Source organism: Chinchilla lanigera, unplaced genomic scaffold (genome assembly GCF_000276665.1).
Source record: "Chinchilla lanigera isolate Chin_1 unplaced genomic scaffold, ChiLan1.0 scaffold00077, whole genome shotgun sequence".
Taxonomy (NCBI): Eukaryota; Metazoa; Chordata; class Mammalia; order Rodentia; family Chinchillidae; genus Chinchilla; species Chinchilla lanigera.
This window is the reverse complement of record NW_004955478.1, coordinates 3,364,612-3,377,374: the sequence shown is the minus strand read 5'-3', so window position 1 is coordinate 3,377,374 and position 12,763 is coordinate 3,364,612. Positions and strand designations below refer to the sequence as shown.

The 12,763-nt window shown below is 39.8% G+C and overlaps 1 protein-coding gene across 2 annotated transcripts in view; it reads left to right on the top strand.

The window, feature by feature from the left end:
• Positions 1-12,763, top strand: part of Map2k6 (mitogen-activated protein kinase kinase 6) — a 117,234-nt gene that overhangs the window by 71,466 nt on the left and 33,005 nt on the right. The window contains exons 1-2 of one of the 2 annotated variants that reach the window (XM_013503244.1): positions 2,282-2,560; positions 5,405-5,471. In XM_013503244.1, the coding sequence (XP_013358698.1) occupies positions 2,527-2,560; positions 5,405-5,471 (101 nt within the window). In that variant the 5' untranslated portion in view covers positions 2,282-2,526. Of the gene's footprint in view, positions 1-2,281; positions 2,561-5,404; positions 5,472-12,763 lie in introns of those variants that run through there. The other variant, XM_005402104.2, reaches the window with a different exon arrangement.

Below are 12,763 nucleotides of genomic sequence, written 5' to 3'. Positions count from 1 at the left end.
TTTCCTTTCCTTTCCTTTCCTTTCCTTTCCTTTCCTTTCCTTTCCTTTCCTTTCCTTTCCTTTCCTTTCCTTTCCTTTCCTTCTTTCTTCTTTCCTTTCTTTCTTGTTTCCTTGCCTGATTTTCTTTCTCCTGTTTTCAGGGTATAATGCTTGTAACATCCTCCATATATACTCACTGCTATCACAGCAATTGAATTTTTTTTTTTTCTTTTTTTGGTACTGGGAATCAAATTTGGGACCTTGCGCTTGCCTGGCAGGTGCTTGTGCCGCTGAGCTACATCCCCAGCCCAGCAACTCAATTTTCATATCCCCTGAGTTTTGAGAGCAAAATTTGCGTCCTAATGAATTTTGTCCCTTGAAATGTCTTCCTTTGGTGAGCTATTGGCAATTTTACCTCAAAGACCAGAGATAGCTCATATTGGTCAAGAAAATATTCAGCAAACAGATATTTATGGCATGCAGGGATTGGGCGAAATCACTGCCGTCATGCAACTTAAATTCTAGTGGGGGAGATAGGTAGTAAATAAGAATAAATAAATGCAAAAACAAATAAGCACAGCAATAACATAGTTATGGATTATGAGGAAAATAAGTGGAAGACGTTCACGGGGACCTATTTTAGAGAGAGTGGTGTGGGAAGGTTCTGTGAGGTATGGAGTTAGTGAGCTGAGTTTGGAGGACTGAGTTTTCATTCACAAGGGACTGGGGCGCTCCAGGCAGGGGAAAGAGCATGGTAAGCTCCTAAGACACTGATGGCGAACCTTTAAGAGAACAAGTGCCCACCCTGCAGCCTGAAACCCATTTATTTATGCCCAGGTGCCGACACTGCAATTACACCTGAATACTGAGGCTTCAGTTTAGAAAACACAACTTACACACTTGGCTTGTGTGCCAACAAAGGGGGCTCTGTGTGCCATAGATTCGCCACCACTTTGCCTCCTTGAAATCAAAGTGACGGCAGGTTTTCAAATGAGCTTTACAGCTTTTCTGCTCTACCCTTCCTGTAACTCCAGAGAATCCAGGCACACCGCTAGGATTCGCAGTCGTGCATGTGACCAGTGGCTTTGGAGCATCGGGAATCCAGGTCCGTTTACATCTGGGTGTTGTGAAGGCAACTGTCTCTCTATTCCTGTCCCTCTTCCCTGCTCCCTTAGTTTTGCATATGATCATTGCAGTTGAATAAGAGCTAATGACATTTCTCTGCCCGTTTCAATGCCAACTGCACTTGGAACGTAACCCAGATGCAAGGAGTAAGGAGAGCACAGCCAAGGCTTTCAGGTTGCCAGTTACTTGGCTTTGAATCCCATTCATATCGGGAAACAGATTTTTAAAATCAATTTGGTGCTGGAAGCACCACCATCCTTTTGTGAATCTGTAAACCCTCCGAATCACGCTGTCCAGCCTTTAGCCAAGCTGACAAATATTTAAGCATCAGCATATCCCCAGCGCGCCACCTTCTGCAGAGCGTGTGGGGCCCCTGTGCTGTCTGGCTTGGCCGCACGGCACAATCGTCTGCTTTATGTAATAAGGCACATCAGAGGAGCCCTTTGTGCTCACCCTTTGTGAGTGGGTGCTGGGTAAGACTCATGTAACCCATGATTTTCCACACGGTCAAAGCTAGTGTACATTTCTGTGGCCTGGTAAATATTTTCTAACTATTGGCAAGCCTGCCCGCCTGCCCGCCTCCCCGCTGCTATTTTGTTGCAGGCCAGGATTATAATGACCCAGCTTTAGTTTAAGATGAATTTTGCAAATATACATGGGTGTTGGAACCGCAGTATTTTCAGAGAAAATGCATGGGTGTGACAGGGCTAATGCAATAGAGTGCTGCCTACCCAGTCAGGCCAGAAGGATTCCTCTCTGCAGATTTTCACTAAGAACAGGGCAGGAAGACGCAAAAGCCTCTTTCTGAGAAGGCTTGTTGCTCATGTGAGACATAATATAACGCCTATTTTCTGACTTCTTTTCATTTTTGCTTTAGAACATCAAGAGAAAATGTCATTTAACATAGTTGGCCGTATCGTTTCTTCCCCCTTGAATTATTATTATTTTTTAACTTAGTGTTCAATGTTAGCGTCAGGTGTTGGCAGCTTTCCTAGGGGAAACAGATTGCTGTGAACTAAACACAGCTGGAAACCGACCACGGATTGTTTTTGTTTTTTTTTTTTCTTTTAAGAAATAAAAGAGGCATTTACAGGGAGGCTGGAGAACATTGTACTGTCCAGAATTACTTTATGGATTTACTTCTCCGAGCTTGGTTAATGATAAATGTCATGACCGGGTATCCAAAAGGGCCCATTTCCTGTTTCTCCTCCTGAGCTGCATTTTCCTTGGGAACAATGAACTCCCAGAGAGTTTTGCTGCAGTTCGCACTGGCGGAGGAGGTGGAGTCTGGTCCGGTTGGTTTCTCCCAGCTGAAGTGTGTGGTCTTTGGAACTAAGTAAAGAATGACTCCTGTAGGGGTTTCTTCTGCTGGCTTTCCCTGCAGCCTTCAAAACTTCATCCGAGTTGCTGACTCTTTCAGGGATGGGCAAGTATGTGAATTCTGGAATGTCGCTGTGTATGTGTTTACGATTTCTCTTTTATTTGATCTACTTCTTTAAGTGAGGACAGGGAATTTCCTAACAGTGTATTTCAGCTCGGTTTTGCGTCTCCTGGAACAACCTTTTCCTGTTGCTCAAAGGAGTTTGCTAGACTTTGGAGTGTTAGATTTAAGAAAAGTCTGAAGACTATGCAAATCTGAAGCTTATATATAGTTAGGGATCCAGTCCAGAGAAAAGTAGCTGGCTTAGTTTCACTAAGTAGGCAGCAGATCCAGGAGGAGAATGGTGTCGGTGTCCGTCCAAGTAGAGTGGCTGGGGTACAGGTGAAGGGGAGAAGAACCCCTGGCTTTTTGCCTCCACTTTGAGACTTTATTGTTGTGGTCATTTATTCTTTTGCTGTCTGTACCAAAAAGTCAGGCTCTCTCTGTATCTCTCTCACTTTCTCTTTCATTTTCAGAATAGACGTTTTAATGCTATAGGAAATTGTAGCTAATTACTTGCTTTACTCAGGTTTTTCAAAGGAAGTTTTCTCAATAAATAGCTCTTTTTACTTCCATCTTATAAGAGTTAGAAATGAACAAGAGAAAGAGGTAGGAGTTTAAGAGTAACTTCAGCTTTTGGCTTACTGACATGAGCATTGGGGACTTTTTTCACAGGCAGAATACATTTTGCTTTTAGGTTTGTTTTATTTGAGACAACTATAGGATTTTGTCATCGAGATTACCTGAACTACCTGTCATGAGTACTGCACTGTGTGTGTGATTATTTGAATAAATTGAATCTGCTGTTCATTCCTTCCTGCGCTGTCTTACTTGAAAGAGCATCCCCTGACTTTTTGATGGAGCCTCCTGGAAGAAACTTTTTGGAAACAGACCATTTGTCTATTCGGGTTTTCACAACCAGACAAACACCTAGCAGAGTTCCTGGTATATACTAAAGCTTCACGTAGTGTCAGCTGACGTTGCATTGTGTTGAAAAATTGAATGAAATGTCCTAAGTGGTGCTATCCATTTCAAGAACAGGAAAGTGAATAGTGAGTTTTAAATCTTATACAAGGCATAGAGAGAAATAAAGAGAGAACTGAGAAAAGTTGCTGGACTAAAGGTATTCCTAAAAGGCTTTCTCTGTCAGTTGCTAAACATACTTTTTTCTGGCTTTATGAAACTTGATAGAATTGGTTTAGATACTGGATTTTGAAGGAATAGGAAGAAAAATTCAGTTACGCATTTACTGGGTATTGATAACATGACACGTTTTGCTCATGAATTTCAAATGATTTTTCTTAGTGACTTAGCAAGACCCCATCTCAAAATAAAAAGTAAGAAGAAAAAAGGCTGAGATATAGCTCAGTGAAGGCCCTGGGTTCAGTGTCTAGTATCACATAAAGACAGAGGCAAAAAGAGAGGGAAGAGAGAGAAAGGGAGAGGAGGACTCACTGTACAGATTGTTTTTCCATGTGATTGTAATTAAGAGCTCTTTATGGAATCTCTGGGTTTTTTCTTATTCATTATCTGATTTGATTCTCATATCAGTCCAGTGCAGTGCGTATTGATGTAATTTCCCAAGTTTACAATGGAGGACATAGGCAGATGGAAGGTCATTCTGGTGGTCCCTTGGTGAATGGACAAACTGGGAATCCCATCATGTCTGCATTTTCACCATTCTGAAAGAGTGGGTAAAAAGCCTCTAACTTGGGGGTCAGGCATCTTGGACGCCTTCATTGCTGGTTCTGCGATGCTGATCAGCTCCCCAGGTCTTCAGCTGTCACCTTCCTGCAAGGAGATTACGTACTTGATTTCTTGCATTTCTTAGCAGCTTTAGAATCTACCCAGGATGTCACCCAGGGCTCTGTCTGCTCTGAAATGTTCACTTGTAAGGCAGGGACGATGTGAACCAGGAAGCAGAACTGGGGGCCTTCTATCCAGTTCTCCTTTGGTTTCCCCTGCCGATTGCAAAGAGACACAGGTTCTCTATAAAGGGAGAAAAATCCCAGTCCCTTAAAAGACTATTTTCTCCAATCTGCTTCCCGAGCTGGCATTTCTCAGTCTGTTCTTTTTGACTCATCAACAAAAGTACTGGAGCCAAGTTCTCTTGTAGTTTCGGCTCATGGATGAGCAACATCAGGTTACGCAGCGTCCCCATCTGGACCTCCAGGAAGGGGTAACCTCCTCGCCTGAGCCCATCTGTTACCTTAATCCATCTTGGAGCTGAGCAAATAGAAGTAAATAGTACTCTAGGGTAATATTCAACTCCTGGCAGGGGAACTGAGGAATGGGGCAGGGCAGGACGGTGGGAAAGCAGTTTTTATTCTATGTTTATTATTACTGCTAGCAATTGTTCACAGGCAAATTTTTTTTTTCTGGTACCGGGAATCGAACTCACGACCTTGCGCTTGCCAGGCAGGCGCTGTGCTGCTGAGCTAAATCCCCAGCTCCCCCCCAGGCAAATCTGCAAGAGTGTAGGATACAGAGGTACTGGTGACTGCGTGTCACTGACCTTAAAAACAGAAAAACTACAACCAACATCATCCGTCATTATGATTATGGTGAAAAAGAAAAGACAAAGAAGTTCCATTACAAATTCTCAGCGGGAAGAAAGGGTAAGGTCTTCCCAGGAAAAGGTAGTTGGCATTCTTACCTGGATATTTTCAGGTTAGACTGATGAAAATGCCATTCTTGACCGCACTCTGCACTTGGGGCAAGTGTGCTAGCTGGTGCTCGGGTTCTTGATCCTCACAGGCTGCCTGGTGATGTGGACCGCATGAGAGCCATGCACACCCACGGCAGCCCTTTTTCAGGTTCTGCTCCCGCTCTCTTGCTGTGAGGTAGACTTTAACTTTTGCCTTATTTCTTTCCCTATAGGCAAGAAACGAAACCCTGGCCTTAAAATTCCAAAAGAAGCATTTGAACAACCTCAGACCAGTTCCACGTAAGTTGGCAAGACCAATATCTTAATCTAAATACTCGTACTCCACAGATTGCTGTTGGGGGTTCCTTTTCGGACTAGAGAGGGACGCCTTGACTTCGGTTGAAGTTGTTGGGAAGGAGAGCTCTTTAAAATAGAAGTGATTTGCTCACTGTTCTTAGGCCTGGAATAACCATAGGAGTAACTTTGGAGGTGGTCTCTCAAATTATTGGCTGAATGAGAATTGAGGGTCACATGCATTTGTAGAGCCAAGGGCCTAAACAAGCTCAGGGAGATTCCCGGATGTGGACCGTCTTGCTTGCCCCTGTCGATCTGAATAAAGAAACTAGTCTCTGCGACGAACACTGTTATAAAACTTGGGTTGAGATAGAAAGATATTGGTGAAGACTCCCATCCCGACTCCTGAATCCTGTCCCATATTAACAGAGGGCAAAATGAGGCAAAGGAACACCCATTTTTGAGTTGAAGCTTTGATCCATACTTGCAAGGGTTAGTGAAGCACAACACCCTTTCTAGGAGTCTCCTTCTGTTTCTTCGTCTCTCTGTGGGGTGGTGAAATTATCTCCTGTCCAGCCAGTGTCATGACCACCTGCCCGAGGCTCTGTGTGGGACGAATGGTTTTTCCAAGGCATCAAATCACGGTAGAGGCACCAGCAAGCCAGAACAAGTACAGAGAGGACATCCCTGTGGAAGCTGGTGTTTTTAAGGCCGTTGTTGATGTCTACAAAGTGCCTCCCTTTGTAAAGGTTTTGATCTTAACTGTGACCCAGCTCATCAGAAATTGCACCCCCTAGTGTTGAGATGTGCTCATAAACGCGATCACGTCTGTCATAAGAGGAGATACTTGGTTTGGGCATTTCCATGCTGTAAACACAAAGACACTTTTTAATAAAGAACTTCTAGGGGCAGGCCAGGGTCGGGGGAGTGCCGTCTTGGGTCCTGGGTGGTAGGTGAGGGACTAATCTTTAGTTAGAATGTTCTTTTTGTGAGAAGCTGTAAAAGGAAGGTCTTCCCATTCCTACCATCAAGGTTGTGTTTTAGAGTAAGGGAGGGTCGTCCAAACAATTGGTTTTCCCCATCCTATGGCCCTATAACCTGTGTAATTATTATTCCCCCCTGTAAACTGTGTAATTATTACCCGCCCCCCCTCCCCCATTGTGAAGTGCTTAAGAGTCAAACATGTGGCCTGGCTGTGCTATTCTTTTAAATTTTTTATTTGGAAATAATTATAAGTTTGTAGAAGCTGCAAAAAATGTACCAGAAATCTCCGTGTAGCCTTGTCCCAGCCTGCACTGAAGTCCCCAACAACCCTCCCCACTGCCATGGTAACATGTTACATAACTGTAGCGTATCATAAAATATCAAGGGAGGCATATGGGTACAAATTCTAGAAATTAATTCGATTTCACCAGCAACTCTTTGTGTCATGCAAGCCCTTTGTGTGTGTATGTGTCTATGTAGTTTATCACACATATAGCCTTGCAGTTTTGTTATCTTCATCAGTTTTGGTTGAGGTAACTACTACCATTGTGAATGTGTTCAACTTTAGGTGCAGTATGACCCTTGTATATCTCCTGAAAGTCACACATACCTCTTTTTCCCATCCCTATCCCTGGTGCCCAGCAACCATTAACCTGTTCCCCATTGCTGTTTTGTTATTTCATGATTGTTGTATAAGTGATATCTCCTTTGGCGATTGAGTTGTTTCTCATTATGCACACTTTTGAAACTCATTCAAGGTTTGTGCTTGTTAAGAACTCTACAATTGAGTGCCATGCTGTGGTGTGGTTTACCACAGCTTATGTAAGGAAATAGAGATGGTTTTCAGTTTTAGGGTATTAAGAATAAAGCCATGATGAACGTCTCTATATAAATTCTTGCACAAAAACTAGTCTTTGTTTATCTGGGCTACACACTGGTGCAACTGCTGGTTTATATGGTAAGTTCATTTTTCTTATGAAATAACTGCCAAACTATATTCCAGAATGCTTTACCATTTGATATTCACACTAATAATGTGTAAATGATGTAGCTTGTTGGCATCCCTATCAGCATTTGGTGCTATTAATGTTTTGCATTTTAGCCCTTCTGATACAGAGTGCTGTAGTACTATGGTTTTTAAATTGAATTTCTCTAGTGGCTAGTTATGTAGAATAGGTTTTTAGGTGTTTATTTTCCATCCACCTATTTTCTTTGATGAAATGTCTGTACATATCTTTAGACTTCTAACTAGATTTTTTTTAATTGTTAACTTTGGAGACTTATTTACTTGTCCTAGACAAAAGGACTTTTTCAAATATGTGACACGAAAATATTTTCTCCCAGTTTATAATTTGCTTTTTCATTCCTCAAGCAGGATTTTTTTTTGGTACCGGGAATCAAACTTAGGACCTTATGCTTGCCAGACAGGCGCTTCTGCTCCTGAGCTATATCCTTAGCACGAGCAGATGTTTCACAGAGTAAAAGCTTTAAATTTTGTCAAAATTCAGTTTATCAGTTACGCTTCTTAAAGATCATGCTTTTGCTAACAAGTGTAGGAAGCCTTTGCCTTGTCCTAGGTCCTGAAGATTTTCTATATTCTTGCCTAGAAATGTTATAGTTTTATGTTTAAGCCCATGACCTATTTGAAGTTAAGTGCTACACAATTACATATGAAAATTAAGTTCAGCTTTATATTTTTTGCCAATGGATTTCCAGTTGTTCCAGTGCAATTTGCGGAAAATACTGTCCCTTGTCCATTAAACTGCTTTTGCTCCTTTATCTAATATCAATTGGGCATATTTATTTTGATCTATTTTTGGATTCTCTGTTCCATTAATTTATATGTCAGTATCACACTGTCTTGATTACTACAGCTATATATAAATTCATAACATTGACAAAGTGATTCTTCCAACTTTGTTCATTTTTTCAAAATTATGCTGACTCTTCAAATGGCCTTTCTCTTTCATATAAGTTTTAGACTAAGTTTGTTTATGTTTCCAAAGAAACTTTCTGACATTTTATTAGGAATGGAGTTTAATTTGTAGGTCAGTTTAGCGAGAATTGATATTTTTTTTACATGAGTCTTCCAATCCATAAGATTTTTTATAATATAGATTATCTATATTAGCATTGGCTAAGATTTATATTTAAGTATTTAATTTTCCTTTTTTATTTTCTGGTAAATATTGCTGTTATTCTTTGAATGTCTTTTCTTCTATCAGCATTTTATAATATAGATCATCTATATTAGCACTGATTAAGATTTATATCTAAGTATTTAATTTTCCTTAGATCAATTGTAAGTGGTTGTTATGGCTTGTATCTAGATGTCCCCCCAAAACCTCATGAAGTCATATGTGGGGCTTTTTCAGAAGTGGGTGGATTTACAGTGTGTGACAGTGGGATTGATTCATGGTGCAAGGAGAGGATCAAGGGCACTAGGATTAAGGATGTGAGTGCTACCCACAGTAAGGGCAGGTAGCCTGGGTATGATATAAGGGATAGAAAGAGCTGTGGTCCCCTTGCTAGCTTTTGCAGTCTTCTGCCTGCCATGAATTGTTTCTCCTCTGCCATGCCAACCTGTCTTGGAGGCAGCTGATTATGAAATGAAACCTCTGTAGACTATGAGCTAGATTAACCTTTTACTCTTCAACTTTGAGCGTCGGGTATTTTGCCTCAGCAACAAGAAAAGTAATGTACTGATTCTAGGCATGTATCATCTTGCTTGGCTTCAATCTCTTACTACTAAGTTTGCTGTTAATATAGATTTTTTTTTAGATGCCATTTATATTTGAAGAAATTCTTCTCTAGTCATACTATGGTGAAAATTTTTATTATAAATGAGTGTTCACTACTTTATGTAGATCAATTGATGTGATTATAAAGTTTTTCTGCTTTGGTGTATTAATACTGTGAATTATATCAATTAATTTATAAACATTGAGCTAATCTTATATCCCCAAAATAAATCCCATTTGGTTGTAATATAATTTAAAAAAATCTGTTGTTAGATTTGATTTGCTAGTTTCATGGAGGATATTTATATCAGAGTTCATGAGAGATGTTGGACTGTGCTGATTTATTATTTCTGTTGTGCCTTAATTTCTAGTTTTGGTATTAAGATAGTACTGGCCTCATAAAAATGAGTTAATAGTAAGTGCTCCTTTTTAATTTTCTGGTAAATATTGGAGTTAATTCGTTGAATGTTGGTTAAAATTTTCCAGTGAAACAAAATGTGCCTGGTAGTTTTCTGGAACTTCTAAATTACAAACATAATTTCTTTACTAGATATAGGTATTTTTATAACATCATTTTCATTGTGCCTGGCTTTTTGTAAAGTGTGACTTTTGAGCAGTTGGTACATTTCTTCTGAATAGTAAAATTTATGAGAGTAATGTTGTCATGGTATTTCTTGATTATCCTTTCAAAAGCTGCAGGATCTGTTGTGATATCCTGGGGCTTTTTTTACCCCCTGATGTTAGTAATTTGTGTCTTCTCTCTTGTTACCTTTGTGAGTTTTGCTTAAGTTTTTGAACTTTTTAAAGAATTGGATATGTTTTGTTGTTTTCCTGTTTTCAATTTAATGCTTTCTGCTATTTTTTCTATTTTCTTTTAAATATATTCCTGTATCAGGCTGAGAGCAGAGCTCAGTGGTGCTGTATAGTACTTTCCCAGCATGAGTGAAGCTTTGCATTTAATCCTCAGCACTATGGGAAGGAAAAAAAATGAATTCTAAAATAAACCTCTGAATACCATGCCTTCCTTCTCTGTAAAACACATGCTTTGCCCTCCAGTTTTATAAATTGCTGAAAACCTTCCTTGGTATAAGCAAATGAATAGGAATCTATGCAAGTATAAAAGTGGTTTCTGTTTTGGATGTTGAATACACTTTTCTGCTTAATTTTGTAAGGCCAAGAGCATCCCTTTATAGTTATGCACTACACCTCAAAAGTCTTCTTGTTATTTTTATTATTCTAATACTGAGGTTTAAGATTATACTTGTAGAGAAGTAGCTTCCACAGTTTGTATTCCTCTTGGCAAGTTTTTGAGGTTGGTTTGGTGATTCTTACTGCCTTCTGCTATGCTACACAAAAGTAAATAGCCTGGGACAGAGCTCCTTTATCTCTGGTTCTATGTGTGTGGTCCTCCAGTTTGAGCTCTTTCTTTGACTTGCTGATACCAAGTGTGTCTTTGACTCAGGTTTCTGAGCTGCCCCTTCACCCGATCGGTAGTAACTAGTTCTAAATCACTTCCGTGCTAGTATCATTTCATTTAACCCTTGCAAGAGGCTCCAGAGGCAGTTTTTATTACTCTCACTCAGGTAGTGAAATAACAGAGCTGTGTAAATGTCGTGTGTTTTGCTCAGAGTCGTAACCTCATGGGTAAGATGAATTCAAGCTCTGGAGCCAAAATGCTGAGGTTTAGATTTGGGATCTAAGCTTCACTAGTTAAATACCTTAGGCAAATACTTACTTGCATTAAGCCTTAGTTTCCCCTTCTAAAAATAGGAATAAACATGATGTACTTAGTAAGAAGTTTAGATGTCATAGCGCATATTAAATGTCTAACTTAGTACCTGCTTCGTGGTAATTGCTCAGTGAAAGTAGCTCTAGATTGTTTATTATGGCAGCTTCTAAGTGGCAGAGACAGCAGATCAACTCAGGATCTCTGACACTCATGCGTATTTTTAGCTGCATGTTAGACTGGGTGAGAGTGTGACCACAGAGGTCATGGCTAAGTGAAACAGCATCCTTTCCTTCTGTGCTTGAGAAGCCCATACTACTCTGGGTCCTAATGCCATCATGTCTTTGAATGACCATTAGTTACTTAATTTCTTTTGGTGTCAATTCTTTGTGTTACAATACAGGTAAAAATACTTCTAAGAGTTGTAAAAATTAAAGAATCTGCTTAATGTAACTGATCTAGCATAGTCTCTGGCCCAGGTGGGCACTTAATAAAACTCATTAATTAAAGTAATAATATAGTGACCAGTGAACTACATAATTATAATAAACCAAAGTTGGCTGGTCGAATAAAACATTAGGACTAGGTGACCTTTGGAAAACCTTTGGTCTTCCAGAGAAAGAATTTTACAATAGGCCTAGTTCTTTTCCCAAAGGAGTAAAATATTAAATAATTGACAGAGAGCATCCACCCACACTTTTAACCTCCTACAGAGTCTTAATGCCCCTGGCAGATGAATATGTCCAGCTCTGGACAGAAAGGACACAGTGTCAGTTAATTCAGCCTGAGCTGTAAGCCCTGGCTCCGTTGTTTGATGCTTTTGGCAGCCTCCATGAACCCAAAGGCCTGAGGCTTGATTGGATTAGTTACTTTTATTAGAGAAGCCCTGGGAATTGGGTGCAAGTTCTTTGAGTCAGACTCAGATGGACATCACACAGGAGCAGGTTCATAACTTTTCCCAATTTTCTTCTTTCCTTCCCTCCTTCTTTGTCCCCTTTAGGTCAAGGCTGAGACTCAGGTGACTTGAGTTGTATTTTTAGTGCTACTGACAACAATGTGTGGTGTCTGAAAATCACAAGCTTTTTGGAAAATCAAAATTTTTCTGAAAATCACAAGGATGTTGTTTTTCGTAATCTGGAAAATGGCACCTTGTTACTTTTCAGTTGCGGTGTAAGGTGTAATGCACCTTTAGTATAAAGTTGGAAGTCAGCAAACTTTTTTTCTCAAAGACCAGATAGTAAGTACTTTAGATTGGCTGGGCCACAATGGCATCTTCTGCTTATCCTTTGTTGCTGGTGTTTTGCAACTAATTAAACTTGTAAAAGTCCTTTTTAGGCTATAATTTGCCAAGCCCTATTACAGAATAGAAGAATATGAGATCTGGAAGAGTTCTTATCCAATAACCTCATTGGTTGGCAAGAAAATGGAAGTGGCCCACATACATGGTTTTTCTCTTCCTCCATAGTTTTAAAAAGGTGGGGTGCTAAAGAATTGCAAAAGATTTTTAAATTTTTGACTTTAATGCTTCAATGGTATTTGTCTTTTTTTTTCACCTATTGTAATTAGTACAAACAAACTGGGATGACAGAGAAACAGGTTTAAACATTTTAAGTACGAAAAATTAGATGTCAAAATCATTTGACTCTTCTGGAAAATTTCTCTGAAGACAAATTTTCTGCTCAGAAATGCAAGATGCACAAGAGCGTCACTATAACTGGAGTGCGTGTGTGTGCGTATGCGTATGTTCTGTTTTGCTTTTTTCTTTCTCCCTCCTCCTGGGCCTCTATTTTATTTTATTTTATTTTTATTTATTTATTTTTTATTTTAAAGAATAAAAGAAGGATAAC